This window comes from Scyliorhinus torazame, chromosome 12 (assembly GCF_047496885.1).
Source record: "Scyliorhinus torazame isolate Kashiwa2021f chromosome 12, sScyTor2.1, whole genome shotgun sequence".
NCBI lineage: Eukaryota > Metazoa > Chordata > Chondrichthyes > Carcharhiniformes > Scyliorhinidae > Scyliorhinus > Scyliorhinus torazame.
The window spans coordinates 168,681,421-168,702,621 of record NC_092718.1 but is presented as its reverse complement, the minus strand read 5'-3'; the positions used below and the strand labels follow the sequence as shown (position 1 = coordinate 168,702,621).

At 45.9% G+C, this 21,201-nt stretch overlaps 2 protein-coding genes and 1 long non-coding RNA gene across 4 annotated transcripts in view; 1 reads left to right on the top strand and 2 right to left on the bottom strand.

Annotated features, from left to right (window-relative positions):
- LOC140386729 (uncharacterized) overlaps positions 1 to 20,928 on the bottom strand; it is an 87,637-nt gene extending 66,709 nt beyond the window's left edge. The window contains exon 1 of the long non-coding RNA XR_011933660.1: positions 20,799 to 20,928. This is a non-coding gene — a long non-coding RNA (uncharacterized lncRNA). The remainder of the gene's footprint in view (positions 1 to 20,798) is intronic.
- LOC140386726 (uncharacterized) lies at positions 14,379 to 19,023 on the bottom strand. Its single transcript, XM_072469343.1, has one exon. The coding sequence runs from the start codon at positions 18,995 to 18,997 to the stop codon at positions 17,864 to 17,866; it is 1,134 nt and encodes a 377-aa protein (XP_072325444.1). The 5' UTR covers positions 18,998 to 19,023; the 3' UTR covers positions 14,379 to 17,863.
- Positions 20,929 to 20,941: 13 nt separating the features above from the next.
- Positions 20,942 to 21,201, top strand: part of LOC140386728 (B-cell CLL/lymphoma 7 protein family member B-like) — a 34,265-nt gene continuing 34,005 nt past the window's right edge. For both annotated transcript variants that reach the window (XM_072469346.1, XM_072469345.1), the window contains exon 1: positions 20,942 to 21,094. In XM_072469346.1, coding sequence (XP_072325447.1) covers positions 21,003 to 21,094 — 92 coding nt within the window. In that variant the 5' untranslated portion in view covers positions 20,942 to 21,002. The remainder of the gene's footprint in view (positions 21,095 to 21,201) is intronic.

Sequence of the window (21,201 nt, the reverse complement as noted above, 5' to 3'; positions counted from 1 at the left end):
ACAGTGCTAACCACTGTGCTACAGTGCCATCCTTCAGTTTGTACGATCTCACGCTATCCTCTGGACCCTCCCCTCTCCGTAAGGTAAGAAATGATTGGGAAGCAGAGTTTGGGCTCGACCTTACGGATAACTGGTGGAGGAGACCCTTTTTCGGCTCAACTCCACATCCTCCTGCCCTCGGGTTAAGCTTAATTCAGTTTAAAGTTCTGCACAGAATTCACTTTACCAAAGCCAGAATGAATAAGTTTTTCTCCAACACATGCAACAGGTGCTCACTCGCCCCACATGTTCTGGTCAAGTCCGAAGCTGCGTGGAATATGATCATCGTTCTTTGACACTCTTTTCCAAACTTTTAGATATTGCCTCCAGCCTTGTCCTTTGAAAGTCATATTTGGAGTCTCATCTGCACTGGTCACTTTCACTGAGATTAAGGCAGACATCATTGCATTAGCTTCAGAAATAGCCTGCAGGTGGATTTTAATAACCTGGAATTCCCCCAAGGCACCCAGTGCTTCATCCTAGTTGGAAGACTTAATGTCTTTTCTGTATATGGAAAGGATTAAGAATGCTATGAGAAGATCCACTGAGAATGTATTTTTTACAGACGACAACCATCTATCTCTCTTTAAAGAGTTAATTACTGTTCATTGTTCATTTGACCATTTTTCGATATAGTTTTTGTTTGTCTGTTTATAGGAGGGGAGTTGCATTATAATACTGTATTTCACTTTGTTTACCTGCTCCTTTCCTCTTTTGGAAATCAATTTTTAAAAAAATATATTTTTTTTTGTAAAGTCGTACACGGGACATAGGTCTACAGCACAGAAAAGGCCTTTCGGCCCAACACATCTATTCTGGTCAAAAACAACCACCTAATCCCATTTTCCAGCACTTGGGACCATAGCCTTGTACGCCTTGGCATCGCAAGTGCACATCTAAATACTTCTTAACTGTTATGAGGGTCTCTGCATCCACCACCCTTTCAGGCAGCGAGTTCCAGACTCCCACCAACCTCTGGGTGAAAAGGTTTTTCCTCATGTCCCCTCTAACCTTCCTGCCACTCCCCTTAAATTAATTCCCCCTTGGTCATTGATCCTTCCACCAAGGGAAAAGTTTATTCCCGTCAATTCTATCTATGCCCCTCATAATTTTATATATCTCATTATGTCCCCCCTCAGTCTCCTCTGTGCTAAGGAAAACAACCCCAGTCTATTCAATTTCTCTTCCTCGCTAAAACTCACCAGCCCAGGAAAAACCCTGGTAAATCTCCTCTGCACCATTTCCAGAGCTATCACATCCCTCTTATTATGTGGGTTCCAGAACTGCACATAATACTCTGGCTGTGGCCTAAGCAACGTTTTATACAGTTCCAGCATAACCTCCCTGCTCTTAAACTTTATTCGCCCACTAATGAAGGCAAGTATACCATATGTCTTCATAACCACTGTATCCATCTGCCTGCTACCTTAAGGGACCGGTGTACATGCAGACCAAGGTCCCTCTAATTCCTGGGGCTTCTCAGGATCCTGCCATTCATCGTGTATTCCCTTGCCTTATTTGTCCTGCCTAAGTGCATCACCTCTCACTTATCTGGATTGAATTCCTTGTCCCACTGATCAACACATCTAACCAGCCCATCTATGGCCTCCTGTAATCTAAGGCTATCCTTCCCACTATTTACCACCCCACCAATTTTCGTATCATCCATGAACTTGCTGATCAACCCTCCTACATTCATGTCTAAATCATTCATATAATCCACAAATAGCAAGGGCCCCAGCACTGATCCCTGCGGGACCCCACTGGACACAGGTTTCCAGTCAGAAAAACACCCCTCGACCATCACCCTCTGCTTCCTGTCACTCAGCCAATTCTGGATCCCTCTTGCACATTCTATATGTCTCTCGGGCACCTGCTGTTTTGAACCCTCAATACCTGCCATAAGCCTCCCTTTTTTTCAGCCAATACAGTATATACCTCGATATCCAGGGTTCACTGGATTTGTTGGTCCCATCCGTTTTCTTTACTGGAACATGTTGGCCCTGTACTCTCCCCATTCCCTTCTGGAATGCATCCCACTGTTCTCTCTCATAGAATTTACAGTGCAGGAGGCCATTCGGCCCATCGAGTCTGCACCGGCCCTTAGAAAGAGCACCCCATTTAAACCTCCACTCCCAACCTATCCCCGTAATCCAGTAACCCCACCTAACCTTTTTGGACACTAAGGGCAATTTAACATGGCCAATCCACCAAACCTGCACATCTTTGGACTGTGGGAGAAACCCAGAGCACCCGGAGGAAACCCATGCAGACACGGGGAGAACATGCAGACTCCGCGCAGACAGTGACCTAAGCCGGGAATCGAACCTGGGACCCTGGCGCTGTGAAGCCATAGTGCTAACCACTATGCTACCGTGCTGCCCCACAAGAAGGTCTCTCATAGGACCTTCTACGTACAGGCTTAAAAAGTTCACCTGCACGCATTTTAAAAATTCCATCCCTCTTCCTCTAAACCTTTCACACTATGACAACACCAGTTAAGTTGGGGAAGTTGAAATCCGCCACTATCACTACCTTATTTTACATTTCCTGAAATTTGACTACATATCTTCTATTTCTCTTGGTCTGTTGGGGGACCTAAAGAACATTCCTAGCAATGTGATTATTCCTTTTTGGTTTTTAAGTTCTACCTATTAGGTTTCATTTGAAGAGCCTGCTAAGATGTTGATCCTCCTTACTGCTTAATTGATACCCTTCTCAAAATTGCAACACCCCTCATAGAATCTTACAGTACAGAAGAGAGCCTTCGGCCCATCAAGCCTGCACTGACAAAAAAAAAAATCCAAGTACTTTTTAAAGATTGTGATGTTTCCAGCCTCAAATACCCTCCCAGGCAGTGCATTCCAGATTTCCACCACCCTCTGAGTAAAATTTTTTTTCCTCAAATCCCCTCCAAACCTTTCACTGTAAAATTATGTCCCCTTGCTTTTGACCCTTCAACTAAGGGTAACAGAAGGGCGACACGGTGGTGCAGTGGTTAGCACTGTTGCCTCACGGTGCTGAGGACCCGGGTTCAAACCCACCCCCGGGTCACTATCCATGTGGAGTTTGCACATTCTCCCCTTTTCTGCATGGATCTCACCCCCACAACCCAAAATGTGCAAGGTAGGTGGATTGGCCACGCTAAATTGGAAAATATAATTGTGTACTCTAAATTAATTTATTTTTAAATTAAGGGAACAGCTGCATTCTATCGACTCTGTTCATGTCCCTCAATTTTATACACCTTAATCAGGTCCCCTCTCAGCCTTTTATACTCCAAAGAAAACAACACTAGCTTATCCAGCCTCTCTTCATAACTAAAATGTTTCATCCCAGTCAACATCCTGGTGAATTTCCTCTGCACCCTCTCTAGTCCAATCGCATCCTTCCTATAGTGCAATGACCAGAACTGCACACAGCACTCCAGCTGTGGCCTAACCAAAGTCCTGTACAGCTCCAACATAACCTCCCTGCTCTTATAATCTATGCTATGACTGATAAACACCCCAAGATCCCTCTGTTCCTCAGCTTCCTAGTGTCATGCTATTCATTGAGCACTCCCTTGTTGTGTTACACCTTCCAAAGTGCATCACCTTGCATTTTTCAGGATTAAATTCTATCTGCCATTGATCTGTTATCTGACCAATCTGTCTATATCCTCATGTAACCCAAGACCTTCTTCACTGTCAACCACTTGGCCAATATTCATGTCATTTGCAAACTTAATTATCATGCACCCCCCACATTTTCTTCTACATTTTTATAGATATCACAAACAATAAGGGACCCAGCAGTGATCCTTGTGGTATGCCACTGGACACCAATCTCCAATCACACAACCTTCAACCACCATCCTCTGCCTCCTATCACTAAGCCAATTTTGGATCCAACTTGCCACGTTAACCTGTGTCCCATGCACTAAGGGTGATTCCTGATTGCTTTTTGTTATTTGTTTATGTTAACATGTGGGCTGCTCTTTGAGGGTTTGGTGGGAGGATGGGATTATTGTTATTGATATGGGCATTCGTTACTGATTATTGTTTATTGTTGGAGAGTATAAATTTGGGAGAAAATGTGAAAAAGGAGAATAAAAATATTTATATAATAAAAACCTTGCCAAACTTTGCTTTAGACCTTCTTTATTGGTTTCACATGTAGGACCTTGTCAAAGGCTTTGCTGAAATCCATATAAACTACATCAACCGCACGGTCTTCATCAATGCACCTTGACACTTCCTCAAAAAATTCAATCAATTCTGTTAGGCATGATCTCCCTCTGACACGGAGCAGTACAGATACCAGGATCACACAAGACATGGAACAGTGCAGATACCAGTCGCACAGGACACAAAGCAGTGCAGATACCAGAATCACACAAGACATGGAACAGTGCAGATACCAGTCACACAGGACACGAAGCAGTGCAGATACCAGAATCACACAGGACACGAAGCAGTGCAGATACCAGAATCACACAAGACACGGAGCAGTGCAGATACCAGTCACACAGGACACGAAGCAGTGCAGATACCAGAATCACACAGGACACAAAGCAGTGCAGATACCAGAATCACACAGGACACGAAGCAGTGCAGATACCAGAATCACACAAGACATGGAACAGTGCAGATACCAGTCACACAGGACACAAAGCAGTGCAGATACCAGACAGTCACACAAGACACGGAACAGTGCAGATAAAGAATCACACAAGGCATGGAACAGTGCAGATACAAGAATCACACAGGACACGAAGCAGTGCAGATACCAGAATCACACAGGACACAAAGCAGTGCAGATACCAGAATCACACAGGACACGAAGCAGTGCAGATACCAGAATCACACAAGACATGGAACAGTGCAGATACCAGTCAGACAGGACACAAAGCAGTGCAGATACCAGACAGTCACACAAGACACGGAACAGTGCAGGTAAAGAATCACACAAGACACGGAGCAGTGCAGATACCAGACAGTTACACAGGACACGGAGCAGTGCAGGCAACAGAATAACACAGGACACGGAGCAGTGTAGGAACCAGACAGAGTCAAACAGGACATGGAGCAGTGCAGGTACCAGACAGAGTCACAGGACAAGGAGCAGTGCAGATACCAGTCAGTCACACATGACATGGAGCAGTGCAGATACAAGGCAGAGTCACAAGAACATGGAGCAGTGCAGGCACCAGACAAAGTCACACAGGACACGGAGCAGTGCAGGAACCAGACAGAGCAGTGCAGGTACCAGTCAGAGTCACACGGGACATGGAACAGAGCAGATACCAGGCAGATACATGCAAGACAGCTTGGTACCAACAATTTGTATTGTTATAGTATCTTTAACACAATTGGCAATCTCAAGGTCCTTCATAGGACTATGGCTCCGAACCACTTACTTTTTCAATGGCGAGGCCGGAGCTTGGACCTGGATGAATACCCGATGCTTAGGGGAGTAAAAAGGAGCAGTAAGGCCTAATCGACTTACCTTTTCTGCAGCAGCGGCAGCGGGTGTATCGGCAATAATACGGGGGCAGGCGGTGGCGTTCCAAGGTGACGACTCAGTTCAGAACGTTATGTGGAACCAATGAAATCAGCTGATTGGTACACAAGTCCTGATGGGTATTTTCAAACTATATTAAATTGCAAGTCATTGTTTTAGCAAGGGTAGGGACTTACTTCATAGAATCATAGAATCTAAGGCACGTAGACAGGTCCTTCAGCCCAAACTGTTTCATGCCAACCAAAAAGCTCACTTAAGCTAAATAGAATCATAGAATCTACGACTCGGAGACAGGCCTTATTTGATTTATTTTATTTTTAAAGAAGTCTTCTAAGGTTTTAAATTTAAAGGGTTGAATCATGGCAGGAGAGCTCAAAGCCATGGTTTGCTCTTCCTGCTCTATGTGGGAAGCCGGGCACATGTCCAGTGCACGGAGCCAGCATGTGTGTCCAGCTGCAACTCTTGGAAGCTTGGGTTTCATAGCTGGAATGGTGGTTGGAGACAATGTGGAGCATCCGTGAGTCTGAGAGCATCATGGCTAGCACGTTTAAGAGAGGTGGTCACACCGCAGCTAAAGGGACGTGAAGAAAAAAGGGAATGGGTGACCACCAGGCAGCAGTCCAAGGGAAACAGGCAGATAGTTCAGGTATCTTAGGGGAGGGGAGAGGAAGAACAATAGTAATAGGGGATTCAATAGTCAGGGAAACAGATAGATGCTGTTGTGACCATCAACATGACTGTCAATATGCTGTGTTGATCCCAGGTTCTAGGGTCCGGGATTTCACTGAACAGCTGCAGGGCATCCTCAAGGGGGAGGGTGATAAGGCAGAGGTCATGGTACATGGTGCTACCAGTGATATAGGTAGAAAGAGGGGTCAGGTCTTGCATCAGGAATTCAGGGAGCTAGGAAGTAGACTAAAAAGCAGGACCTTGCAGGTTGTGATCTCTATATTACTCCTAGTGCCATGTGCTAGCGAGCACAGAAATAGGAGAATAGCGCAGATGAACATGTGGCTTAAGAGTTGGTGCAAAATGGGGGAAAGTTTTCGATTCCTAGATCACTGGGACCATTTCTGGGGAAGGTCTACATATGACCCAGGGCAGGACTAATATCCTTGCAGGTGGGCTGGCTAGTGCTGTTGGGAGGAGTTTAAACTAATTTGGTAGGGGATGGGGACACACCATAAAACAGTGAAGCAATCATGTCAGAGGAAGTACTGTGTTAAGTTTCAAGGGAGCAAGGCAAGGCTGAATGGCCTCTGCTTTAATTCTAGGAGTATTACAGGTAAAACTGATGAGTTAAGGGTGAGGATTGACACGTGGAATTGTGATACAGTGGCTATCACAGAGACTTGGTTGAGTTAAAGGAAGGATTGGCAACTCAACATTCCGGGATATAGCATCTTCAGCCGAGACAAGGGAGGGGATAAAAGGGGTAGAGGCATCACATTGCTAGTTAAGGAATCAGTTACTGCAGTAAGAAGAGATGATATCTTGGAAGGGACATCAAATGTAGCTTTGTGAGTAGAGTTTAGGAATAAAAAGGGGACAGCCACATTGCCAGGCATTTATTATAGACTCCCAGATAGTCAGTGGGAAATTGAGGCGCAAATATACGCACTTGCGGAGGTGTTGCACATTCTCCCCTTGTCTGTGTGGATCTCACCCCCACAACCCAAAAAGATGTGCAGGGCAGGTGAATTGATCACGCTAAATTGCCCCTTCATTGGAAAATAAAAAGAATTGGATACTCTTAAAAAAAAAAATTTAAGCTTTGCTGAGGAGTGTAAAAATAATAATAGGGTAATTATATTTGGTGATTTCAACTCTTCCAACATTAATTGGGACAGTCATAGCATCAAGGGCCCAGATGGAATAGATTTCTTAAAATATATACAGAACTTTTGGGGTCAATATGTAGAGGGCCCAACAAGGGATGACACAGTGCTGAACCTAATTCTGGGGAATGAAGCTGGACAGGTATTGAAGTGTGATGGTGGGGGGGGGTCATTTTAGTGATAACGACCACAACATAGTACAATTTAAGCTTATTACGGACAAAGAAACAGATAAGTTGCAACAAAAAAAAAAAAAAAAGTTTTGGATTGACAAGAGCGGATTTTAGTCAAATAAGTCAGGAATTGGCCAAGGTATTGTTGCCATTACAGAGACCTGGTTGAGGGAAGGACAGGATTGGCAGCTAAACGTTCCAGGATTTACATAGATTACATAGAACATACAGTGCAGAAGGAGGCCATTCGGCCCATCGAGTCTGCACCGACCCACATTAATCCCTCACTTCCACCTTATCCCCGCAACCCAATAACCCCTCCCAACCCTTATGGACACTACGGGTAATTTAGCATGGCCAATCCACCTAACCTGCACGTCTTTGGACTGTGGGAGGAAACCGGAGCACCCGGAGGAAACCCACGCACACACGGGGAGAACGTGCAAACTCCGCACAGACAGTGACCCAGCGGGGAATCGAACCTGGGACCCTGGCGCTGTGAAGCCACAGTGCTAATCACTTGTGCTACCGTGCTGCCCAAAACTTTAAACAGGAGCACATGAAATGAAAATCGCTTCTTGTCACGAGTAGGCTTCAATGAAGTTACTGTGAAAAGCCCCTAGTCGCCACATTCCGGCACCTGGTACAGGAATCGAACCATGCTGCTGGCCTGCCTTGGTCTGCTTTAAAAGCCAGCGATTTAGCCTAGTGTGCTAAACCAGCTTAGAGCATTTAGATGTTTCAGGCGGGATAGAGGGGGATGCAAAAGGGGTGGCGGAGTTGCGCTACTGGTTAGGGAGAATATCATATCTGTACTATGGTAGGACACCTCAGAGGACAGCGAGGCTATATGGGTAGAGATCAGGAATAAGAAGGGTGCAGTCACAATGTTGGGGGTTTACTACAGGCCTCCCAACAGCCAACGGGAGATAGAGGAGCAGATAGGTAGACAGATTTTGGAAAGAAGTAAAAGCAACAGGGTTGTTGTGATGGGAGGCTTCAACTTCCCCAATATTGACTGGGACTCAGTTAGTGCTTGGGGCTTGGATGGGGTAAATTTTGTAAGGAGCATCCAGGAAGGCTTCTTAAAACAGAATGTAGATAGTCCAACTAGGGAAGGGGCTGTACTGGACCTGGTATTGGGGAATGAGCCCAGCCAGGTGGTAGATGTATCAGGAGGGGAGCATTTCGGGAACAGTGACCACAATTCAGTAGATTTTAAAGTGCTGGTGGACAAGGATAAGACTGGTCCTAGGGTGAATGTGCTAAATTGGGGGAAGGCTAATTATAACATTAGGCAGGAACTGAAGAACCTAGATTTGGAGCGGATGTTTGAGGGCAAATCAACATCTGACATGTGGGAGGCTTTCAAATGTCAGTTGAAAGGAATTCAGGACCGGCATGTTCCTGTGAGGAAGGATAAATACGGCAATTTTCGGGAACCTTGGATAACGAGAGATATTGTAGGCCGCGTCAAAAAGAAAAAGGAGGCATTTGTCAGGGCTAGAAGGCTGGGAACAGAGAAAGCCTGTGTGGCATAAAAGGAAAGTAGGAAGGAACTTAAGCAAGGAGTCAGGAGGGCTAAAAGGGGTCACGAAAATGGACTTCAGTAAGGCCTTTGACAAGGTCCCTCATGGCAGACTAGTACAAAAGGTGAAGTCACATGGGATCAGGGGTGAGCTAGCAAGATGGATGCAGAACTACCTAGGTCATAGAAGGCAGTGAATAGCAATGGAAGGGTGCTTTTCTGATTGGAGGGCTGTGACCCGTGGTGTTCTGCAGTATATATAAATGATTTGGAGGAAAATGTAACTGGTCTGATTAGTAAGTTTGCAGACGACACAAAGGTTGGTGGAATTGCAGATAGCGATGAGGACTGTCAGAAGATACAGCAGGATTTAGATCATTTGGAGACTTGGACGGAGAGATGGGAGATGGAGTTTAATCCGGACAAATGTGAGGTAATGCATTTTGGAAGCTCTAATGCGGGGAATATACCTCCATGGTAGAACCCTCAAGAGTATTGAAAGTCAGAGAGATCTAGGTGTACAGGTCCACAGGTCACTGAAAGGGGCAACACAGGTGGAGAAGGTAGTCAAGAAGGCATACGGCATGCTTGCCTTCATTGGCTGGGGCATTGAGTACAAGAATTGGCAAGTCATGTCGCAGCTGTATAGAACCTTAGTTAGGCCAACTTGGGAGTATAGTGTTCAATTCTGGTTACCAAACTACCAGAAGGATGTGGATGCTTTAGAGAGGGTGCAGAAGAGATTTACCAGAATGTTGCCTGGTATGGAGGGCATTAGCTATGAGGAGCGGTTGAATAAACTCGGTTTGTTCTCACTGGAACGACGGAGATTGAGGGGCGACCTGATAGAGGTCCACAAAATTATGAGGGGCATAGACAGAGTGGATAGTCAGAGACTTTTTCCCAGGGTAGAGGGGTCAATTACATGGGGACATAGGTTTAAGGTGCGAGGTTTGGAGATGTACGAGGCAAGTTTTTTTTTTTTTTTTTTTTACACAGAGGTTAGTGGGTGCCTGGAACTCACTGCCGGAGGTGGTGGTGGAAGCAGAGACGATAGTGACATTTAAGGGGCATCTTGACAAATACATGAATAGGATGGGAATAGAGGGATACGGACCCAGGAAGTGTAGAAGATTTTAGTTTAGACGGTCAGCATGGTCGGCACAGGCTTGGAGAGTCGAAGGGCCTATTCCTGTGCTGTACTTCTATTTGTTCTTTGGTAGAATGGGAGCAGCTACTTGTGGGGAAATTTACAGAAGAGCAGTGGGAGCATTCAAAAAGGAAATGGTGAGGGTACAGGCCCAACATGTTCTCTCCAGGATGATAGCAAGGAGTAACAAGCCCAGAAAATGATGGATGACCAGGGATATTCAGGATACGATGAGAAGGAAAAGAGATGTACATTTTAGCAAGCACAAGGGCAGCAAATCACCGGAGGCATTAGCGGAGTACAGAAAGTGCAGAGTGGAGCTGAAGAAAGCAATTAGGAGAGCAAAGAGGGGTTATGAGAAAACTGTGGTTGGTAAAAGTAGGGCAAATCCCAAGATATTCTAAAAGTATATCAATGGGAAGAGGGTTATGAGGGAAAGAGTAGTGCCCACTCGGGACCAAGGGGGAAATCTGTGGCTGGAGTTAGAGGGCATCGGTAGGGTGTTGAAAAAATACATCCATTTTCACCCAAGAGAATGAGGGTGTATGTATGGAACTCAGGGTTCTTGTGAGGTTCTTGAGCAAATTGACAGAGAGTAACAAGGTATTGCAGGTGCTGGCAGGCTTAAAAGTGGACAAATCTCCAGTTCAGATGAATTGTGTTCCAGGCTGCTATGGGAGGTGAGGAAAGAGATTGCTAGGGTTCCGACACAAATTTTAAATTCCTCTCTGGCTACGGAGGAGGTGCCAAAGGACTGGAGATCAGCTAACGTGGTTCCATTATTTAAAGAAGGTTGTAGCGATAAGCCAAGGAACTACAGACCAGCGAGTCTCATGTCAGTGGCAGGGAAACTATTGGAAAAAATTCTGAAGGAGAAAATGTCTCCACTTGGCGAGGAAAGGTTTGATCAGGAATAGTCAACATGGCCTTGTCAGAGTGAGACATTGCCTAACAAATCTGATTGTCAGCGTGGCTTTGTCAGAGGAAGGTTATACCTAACAAATTTGATTGCATTTTTTGAGGTGACCAGGTGTGGATGAGGGTATTGCAATTTAGTTTATATGGATTTCAGCAAAGCCTTCGACAAGGTCCCACATGGGAGACTTATACAGACAGCAAAAGCACATGGGATACAGGGTAATTTGAAAAGGCGGATTCAAAATTGGTTTAGTTGTAGGAGGGTGATGACAGAAGGCTGCTTTAGTGACCAGAAGCCAGTGCAGTGACATACAGAGGGATCTGTGCTGGGTCCCCTATTATTTGTAATTTATATAAACAACATAAATAACTATGTGGGGCTAGGATCAGTAAGTTTGGAGATGATGTAGCCACCTGGGTTGGCCACTTCCTGACTTAAAATGGAGGTCCGCAAAGGCTGCAGGGAAATTCAGCCAACACAGGCAAAAACTAGCAAGTGCAGAAATCCTGTGTATTAGAACTTGCAAAAGCCCAGACAGTACTGAAACTCACAGCCATCTGCATACTAATGAGCGATGCCCGGGAACAATCGAAACATTTAAGGTGAATAAGGCCAAGCCAGACTCCTCGGCGCCAACAGGAGCCAAGACAAAGGAAGGCCAACGGACACCTAGGGACCGCCCAGCGATTAGGGAACGACTCCAGTATTGGAGAAATCGATCCAAATGATAGGAACGTAGTCCAATCACTTGGAACCAGGTACGGGGTCCGCCCCGAACGGCGGGAAGCCCCTGGGGAGTATAGAGTCCCCAAGTTCAAATCGTCCTTCTTGGCAGGGTCACTCAGCAACTCGAATCAACCCTTGAGAGTGAACTGCCCAAGCTGCCGCATCAACCAAGTAAGTCTCCAGTCAACGCACGCTACGAGATAGGCGCTCCTAGCTACCAGTCCATATCAGCTTTTGAATCCTGCAGACTCGGATCGAACGAAAGGCCATTTGTTCCCCTGACCTGGTGGGCCAATTCCGAAGCTACGTATAGACCTTTCAGTGATAGGAATAGTCTAAGTAGAGTTTATGCATGAGTAGTGATTTACTGTGTATAATAAATGTGTTTTGATTTGAATCTTACTAATTGGTGTGTTGAGTTATTGATCAGTACTTGAACTTGAACCTCGTGGCGGTATCATAAAGATACCTGGCGACTCTAGAGCAAATTAAGTAAAGAGACAACGGGCAACATTTAAGAGCCAATCAAAAGTTAGCAACAATGACACCAAGATTGGCCGGTGGCTAACAGCAAGGTGGAGTGTCTTGGGTTCCAGGAAGATATGGATGGGATGGTCAAATAGGCAGATGGAATTTAACCCTGAAAGGTAAGGGGTGAGACACCGAGTAGGTGGACAAGTATTCAATGAATGGCCGACATTAGGAGGTTCTGAGGAACAAAGGGACCTTTGGCATGTTTGTCCATCGATCTCAAGGCAGAAAAGTAGGTTAATAGGGTGGTGAAAAAGGCATGTGCCTTTTATCAATTGGGGCACAGAATACAAAAGCAGGGAGGTCATGTTGGAGTATAGAACTTTGGTGAGGCCACAGCTGGAGTAAAGTGCGCAGTTCTGGTTGCCATATTATAGGAAGAATGTAATTGCACTGAGGGGTGCAGAGTAGATTCACCAGAATGTTTCCATGGGTGGAACATTTCAGTTATGAAGAGAGGTTTGATGGGCTTGATCTATTTTCATTGGAGCAGGGAAGACTGAGGGGCAACCTGTACAAGGTGTGCAAGATTATGAGGTATGGACAGGGTAGATTGGGGGCAGCTGTACCCGGAGTTGAAGGGTCAGTCACAAGGGGACACTAGTTCAAGGTGAGTGGCAGGAGGTTTACCCAGAGGGTGATGGTCTGGAATGCACTGCCTTGGGAGGGTGATAGAACCAGGTTTACTCACATTGTTTAAAAAGTATGTGGATGAGCACTTGGCACGTTATAACATTTAAGCTAGGAGTCAGGTTCTGGTAAATGTGATTAGGTAGGTACGTCAGCTGTTTTTCATGTCGGCACAGACTCAATGGCCTCTTCCACACTGATTCTGAGATACTGAGACAGAAAGCTTGCTCACAGAGGTAGGTTTTTAAGACAGGTGTAGACAGAATGGTTTAGAGAGAGAATTCCAGACTCTCAGGCCTGGCAGCTGAAAGCATGGCTTCCAATGGCAGAACTATTAAAATTGGGATGCGCAAAGGTCATAATTGGAGTGTGATCGGAGGTCTTGGAAGGGTTTGGGCTAGACGAGTTAATGAGAAAGGGAAGGATGAAGATATGGAGGAATTTGAACACATGAGAATTAAAAATCGTTAAGCTGCTTCATTGAGAAAATCCCCTCAAACCTCCTACTGAAACTATGGTCCCTGATTCGAGTCCCTCATCCAAGAAGAATTTTTCTATCCACTCTCTAAACCCCTCAATTTTATATACTGCAATGTAATCACCCCTCAGCCTCCTCTGTTCCAAAGAAAATAACCCAAAGCATTCAATTTTTCTTTTCTGTACCCTCCACTAAAAGCATGGTCCTCTGAATCTCTCCTATACTCTCTTCGTCCAATCACATTATCCTATATTGGGTGATCAAAACTGCAGGCAGTACTTCAGCTGTGGCTTTACTAGTGCTTCATATAGTTCCAGTATAACCTCCCAGCTCTTATAGTCTAATGGTCCCAGCATTGTAGCTAGCCTTATAACCACATTCCAACAGTTTGTCCCAGCTTCATGACAGTAGATCTTTCTGCATCTATGGGGCTGGGAAGATCACCCCTTCCCCTGAAACGAGTAAGCATGTTGCTCTGGACTTGAAACAAATTTGGAGGTGGCTAGTGCACACGTGTTCAGCAGCATACAAATTCCCTCCCAATTTCTGGCACACTATGAACAATCTATGAGCCAAGTTCTGGTAAATGTGATTAGGTAGGTAGGTCAGGTATTTTTCACGTTGGCGCAGACTCAATGGGCCTCTTCCACACTGTGATTCTGAGATGTTGAGACGAAAGCTTGCTCACAGAGGTAGGCGAACAATCATTGGCTTAAAGTCAGACTCTCAGTCAAATAACACATTCAATGAGAAGTAGGTGCATTGACTGGCTGCAAAGTAATGGCCGAGGATGCATACTGCACAATATAAATGGCTATAGATATAAATAGCACCCAATAGATGGGTGAACCAACAACCTGGTACGGCAAGAAAGATTTATTTTACATTCTCATATTTTAATAATCCCATCATGTATCTATACAGGTATTAAATATAAAATCTCAACAACTGGTCTTTACACTGCTCAAGGCACAACCGTACAAGGGGATCAGAATCAAGTTATGTACAACATTCCAGATAATTTAATTCAATATACATTGTTCACCAGAACACAATTTAATTTATTTGTATTAGGAGTGTTACTTAACCAGAGATATAGTTTGTTCCAGAGACATGACAGGTGTTCCTTGACCCACTGTACAATAGCAGCTCTATTTATCCCACCTGACATTATACATTTTAACTAGTGAATTAGTAATTACTTAGAGGAAATATATTCATTTGGACCAGCTTGCAAAAAAATAGAGTGGTGCTTACCACATAACTAATTAAGTCAGTTACTGCGGACCATTGTTCACTGACATTAAATTTATTTTAAAAAAATATTGATTGAGTACCCAATTATTGTTTTTCCAATTAAGGGGCAATTCAGCATAGCCAATCCACCGACTGCACATTTTTGGGTTGTGGGGGTGAGACCCACGCAGACATGGGGAGAATGTGTAAACTCCACATGGACAATGACCCAGGGCCGGGATCGAACCCGGTCATCGGCGCCATGGGACAGCAATGCTAACCACTGCACCACCATGCCTCCCCGGCATAATCAATACTTAATTGCATTTAGTAGACTTTATGTCCCTTGTTCGTTTCTGAAAGACCAGTATTTAATTTTAGTGGGACATAAACAGTGATGACATGTTTCTTGTTCACAATGAATTAGTTGTTAGCTGTTTCCAAAATGCATTGCACAGCATGTGAAACGATCACTGAAAAAATGCCAATGATTTCCCTATTGGAAACACATTTTACCTTGGATCCCACCTATTGTATACAATAATTTGATTCCTGTAGGAAGGCAATATTTTTTATCAAAGTACCACGACAATTTAAATTTGTAACGGGTAAAGGGGAGGAGTCAAAAACCACATGTAAAAGGGTAAAAACCCACGTTTCCATTGTTTCTCATGTATTCCGTATTGCTGACAATGGGTTTTAGCGCTGATTTAGGATTTATCCACCGACCAAGGAACAGCATTATGAACAGGCAGCCTACAAAATTCAAACAGACAAACCAGAAAAGGAAAACAAGCAACTAAAACTAATCTTACAGTACATTGGATGGTGATGGTTTTGGCAAGAGGTGACTATATATGTTACATAAAGTCCAGTTTGGAATTCCTGATAACATTTTTATTACAATAAAAGACACCATATTCCTTTGCAGGTTCACTTTGGTTTTCCCAATACATATCAAGGTTAAAAGGGCACTGTCTGTGGACACAGTAATCACACTCAATACACAACAGCAACCTTGAAAATTAAATCCAGTTCAGATAAAATGGCTCAATAAATCAAGGTTAAATTTACTGCAATACATCAATTTAGTGACTAGGCCAAGGTGGAATGCAGAGCTAGAATCCAATGAAAGGTCCAGGGTGACAATTTCCTACCTCAAAAGGATCTTCCCCCTCAGTCACCACTCCCTCTTCCCTTCCCAGTTTGATTTGCTGTATTGTTAATGCTACTGTGTGACCTGACAATAATGGCTGAGATTTACTTTCCACCACCCACCCAATCCAATCTGCTTTTTTGCACTCCTTAATTTGCTAAGTCTTACTGAGATATGATTCCACGAGGACTACAGTCCCCTTTCGTATTGAAGACCAAACTGGGAGTTTGTGGATGCTGTTCAATTGTGAAACGGATCATTAATTCTAGTTATTCATCAAATTCTGTCCTCAACATAGGGCACAATTTGGATCAGTTTAGGAATATACTGAATTTGAATTATTATAAAGCTATCCATTGCTACCATCAGTTCATCACCCATCACAAAAACCACAAGCAATGTATTATCTCATTCTCTAACAAAAGCCTGATGCCAGATAATGTTGCTGTGGGATGTATCGGAATGTTGTATTGGGGCTTATTGGATAACAATATAGTGTTAAGTATTCAGATGAACTTTATACTCGAGTCAAAAGGTTGAAGTCCATTTCAGAATACACCAATACTAGCACCTAAGAAAGGGCAATTCAGCACCTTACTCTTACAGCACATGATGGCAGTCACTGGGTGCAAGAGTGCAGTGTGTTGGGACATTGAATGTGAGAATTTGTCGACAGACTGTCCTAATGCTTTGTGTCACTCGAGCACAGAGTCATTTAGCTGGGACACAAGTTAGAGACATCACAGCACATAAGGGAAGGCTAATGTCTGGCTAGTTTACTCCAGGCACACAGTCATACCATGTAGAAATACAAGTGTAGAATCAGGAGTGTGTTACTGATTGCAAGATAGGGAGAATGTAGTAGAGGCAGGCAAGGAGGAATCATTGAATCAAGTCTTATCCTACAGGTACAATATTTGACCTCAAACCTCAAGATATTAGGACAGTTTAGGCAAAGGTTGATCAGAGATTTAAGGAGCGTTTTAAAAAGAGTATAGTTGGAGATGAGGGAATTCCAAAGTTCAGGGCCTACTCAGCAGAAGGCACTACTGGTGATGCAATGAAATCAGGGATATGCAAGAGACTAAAATTGGAAGTAAAAAAAATTGTGCAGCGATGAAGTGGGTTAAAGATAGAAAAGTGCAAGGGGGGGGGGGGTAATGGAGTTGCATTGCTGGAGTAGGAGCTAATGTGCATAGAGGTGATGGGTGAACAAGATTGCTGAGAATTAGGATGCAGGCAGACTATAGGCTAGACGATAACAAACTGCATATACACTACAACTGCAATGTTGTTAAATCATGGCCAGATCTGAATCCTGAGAGAAGTGAATGGAATCTTACTCTCGGCAAGACTCGGAATTGTCACCAGAACCTAGTGTAAGCTGCTTTGCAGATGCTACACTTGCAGTATAAATGCAGCATAAGCCTTCGCCATCTGATATGAATATTTTCTAGCATTTAAAATCATTTTAGGGACCAATATTATCTGCTACCTCAGCACAAACTACAGATCCGAAGATTCAGCAAGCATGCCAAACAGACTAAAATTAACTCTATAATGTGTGATCAACCATAGAATCAGAAACAAAAGGTAAAGTTTCATGAAGATTGGGGAATGCTGGAAATACACAGCAGGTCAGTGTCTGTTCAGAGTACAGATGTTAAACAGATGCTGATTGACCGTTTCCATATTTCCAGCATTTTCTATTTTTACTTCAAATTTCCAAAAGTGCCAGTTTTGTTTTACCTTTTTATTATGTTACAGTGACATGACTGCAGCAGTAAAAGCTTCCTTGTGGCTGACTACAATGCTGCATTTGCAAGAATTACTGCAAATATTCTGTAAAGTCCGGCTCCGAGAACGCGCCCACGTTATCCGGAGTGTCAAAACAGCACCACGAATTCAGAATGACATTCAAAGTTTCAGCTCCCGAGGGAAACCTCGTATTCATTTATTTGCTTTTGATACTGAACAGCAAGCAAAACCCTGCCACAAGCATAACAGTCACAGCCACCTCGACCAGTTTGTGGAAATGCCACTTTTTCTCCAGACTCTCCCTGCTCCTGCGCTCCTGCATCCGTCTCCAGCGCTGGGTCTGCTCTCTGGCTAACTGCTCCCCGTAGTGAGCCTTGAAGAACTCGTCGAAGTTGAACCTCGACTTGCCAGTTTCCGAATTCTCCGATGAGCTCCACGCCTGCGGGGGCTGCGTCCGCGCGGCGTGGGCTTTCTCCGCGGGCCTCTTGCCGCTTTGCAGGTCGGCGGGGGTCAGGATGCCTCGGTCGTACTTCTTGCGCAGGTTAACGCTGCCCAGCACCGAGTAGGCCTCATTGATCTGGGTGAAGCGCAGCGCGGCCTCCTCGCTGCCCGCGTTCTTGTCGGGGTGGTACAGGAGGGACTGCTTGTAGTAGGCCGACTTGATCTGGCTCTGGGTGGCACTGGGCGAGATTTTCAAAATGTCATAGTACACGATGTTGCTGGGCAGCAGGGGGAGAGTGCCATTCTTGCCCCGGAATCCGCCGCCCCGAAAGTGGCCGTAGCTCCGGGCCTGGCGGACAGGCGGCCAGGCTGACCCGCCGCCCCGGAGCGGTGCCGGCCTCAGCCATTTGCAAGGCCGGGAACTCCCGAGGCGCGGGCGGCAGTTGTCCTCCCTCCCCTGCATGGATGAGTGACTCGCTGGCCCTCCTCCCTCGACGTGCGCCTGGTGCGGCAGAAGGTCAGCGAGTGCTGTGGGCCAGGGGCGGGACTCCCTCCCCGGCGGCGACGGTGCTCTGCTTCCAGCCACCGGCGGCCCGCCCGGAGAAACGGGTCCGCGGCACAACTGCGGCGTGGCGGGGCCCGGCCAGAGCAGGCCGATCTCCCCCTCCTCTCCTCTGCCGGGAGACAGCCGCAGCTCCAGCTGCCCGGCCGGGGGCGGCGGCGGCGGCCGCCACTTGGTTTCCGTCTCAGCACCAGCCGCCGCCGCTTCGTCCCCCGGATTCCCGTCGTCTCTCCGGCCGTCGCCAACCACCACCGACCTCCTCGCCCAGTCCCCCGTCTCCCAGTGCCGACCGGTCCTCACGCATCGAGCTGCAAACACCAGCGCCATCTTCCCGAGGCCGCCAGAGGGGCGGGGCAGGGGCCTGCACCAATCAGACGTCAAGGGCATATGATGAACATGACTTCCAGCCATTCACATCCTTGTGCTTTCAGCCTACGACAGCGGCCGTTTCCTGGAGGACCCGCCCATGTCCCTTGATTGACAGCTCAAGCTGTCACCAAATGTCCTGGGAAAAGGACAATGGCCAAGTTGGATTCTTCTGTAAGTTTAAAGCTTTATTGCTCAACTGATCGGTAAACTGAATTTCCTTCGCGTGGGGGTGGGGGAATATGTAGTGGATGACTGCACATTGAGTAAAGTTAAGGAGGAGATATGACAGATTGTTTAATTAGTAATGGGTTAAGGGTTATGGAGAACTGGCAGGAAAGCTGGAGTTGAGGCGGAGGAGATCAGCCCCAATCATATTGGGCTCCAGGGCTGAATTGCCTACTCTTGCTCCTAGTTCTTATGTACTTAATGGCGATTGATTTGAAGTATTCATCAATAACTGTTTCAATGGAAAAACATTAACTTTTTTTTTTATTCGGATGTGGGCGTTGCTGGCTGGGCCGACATTTATTGCCCATCTCCGATAGCATTTAAGAGTCAACCAATTGCCAGGGATCTGGAGTCACGTGTAGGCCAGACCAGGTAAGAGCCAGATGTCCTTTCCTCAAGGACATTAGCCAGATGGGTTTTTGAACAACAATCATTGGTAATCATTAGACTTTAAATATCAATGTTTTTTTCAATTCAGATTTCACCATCTGCTATGGTGGGAATCAAATCCAGATCCCTAGAGCTTTACCCTGGGTCTCTGGATGATGAGTCAAGAGAAAATACCTCTATGCCACTGCCTCCCCATGTAACACAAAACGCTGGGGACCCGCAGCAGGTCTGCAGAGAGACAAACAGACTTAACATAGCAGGTCAAAAACATTGTTTACCCCAAAGAAAACATTATTTGCTTTCACACGAGCATTTGAGCAGTTCTGTTAAAAGTTCAGAGATCTGAAAAGGACGTCTGTTTCTCTCTGCAGATGCTGTCTATGTGCTGAATATTTCTAGCATTTTCTGGTTTCTTTGCAGATTTCCAGCATCTGCGGTACTTTGCTTTCGTATTGGTGTAATGAGGATACATTTTTACTCTTAAAGGGTGGTTAGTCTGTGTTAATTCCCTTCTCTGGAAAACAGTAATGAAATGAAAATTGCTTATTGTCACAAGTAGGCTTCAAATGAAGTTACTGTGAAAAGCCCATAGTCACCACATTCCGGCACCTGTTCAGGGAGGCTGGGAAGGGGCTGAGTCGTTGAATTTATTCAAGGTTGAGTTAGGTTTTTGATAGACAAGAGAGTGAAGAGCTATTGGGGGGGGGGGGGGGGGGGGGGAGCAGACCAGACAAAAATATGGAATTGAGCCAGATCAATTCAGACATGATCTTTATAGAATCCCTACAGTGCAGTAGGAGGCCATTTGGCCCATCAGGTCTGCACCGACCCGCTGAAAGCGCACTCTACCTAGGTCCACTCCCCTGTCCTGTCCCTGTAACCCCACCTGACCTGCACATCTTTGTCTGTGGGAGGAAACTGGAGCACCTGGAGGAAACCCACAGACACGGGGAGATCGTGCAAACTCCACACACACACATCCAACGCCGGACTCAACCCCGGGTCCCTGGCGCTCTGAGGCAGCAGCACTAACCACCATGCTTATTGAATGGCATGGAGCTGAGTGGCCTCCTCAAGTCCTACGTTCAATTTTTCTACTCCCCCTCCCCCTCCCCTGAAGCTCCCTGACACATTTGCTGACCTTATTAAGCCCAGCCTTCCTCCATTCACCCTGCAGGAAGTTCCTGATGACGTCGCCAGGCACGTGCTCAGATCGACGTCAGGCTGACGCACGGCGCAGGTGCAGAGTCGGGCTCGGTGGGGGCGGGGGGAGGGGAATCCGAGAGCTGTGCTGGTCGGCCAAGAAGATAAAGTTTTAATTTGGAGCGAAATCGCGGATGAAAAGATGTCGGGCCGGTCAGTGAGGGCGGAGACGCGCAGCCGGGCCAAAGATGACATCAAAAAGGTGATGGCAGCGATCGAGAAGGTCCGAAAATGGTGAGCCGCTCTCCGGTCAATACTTTTATTCACAGGAGGGGGAGGGGAGGGAGACGGCGCGCGGGGCGGGGGCAACCGAACCTGACAGCGGAAATGACGCGACGGCT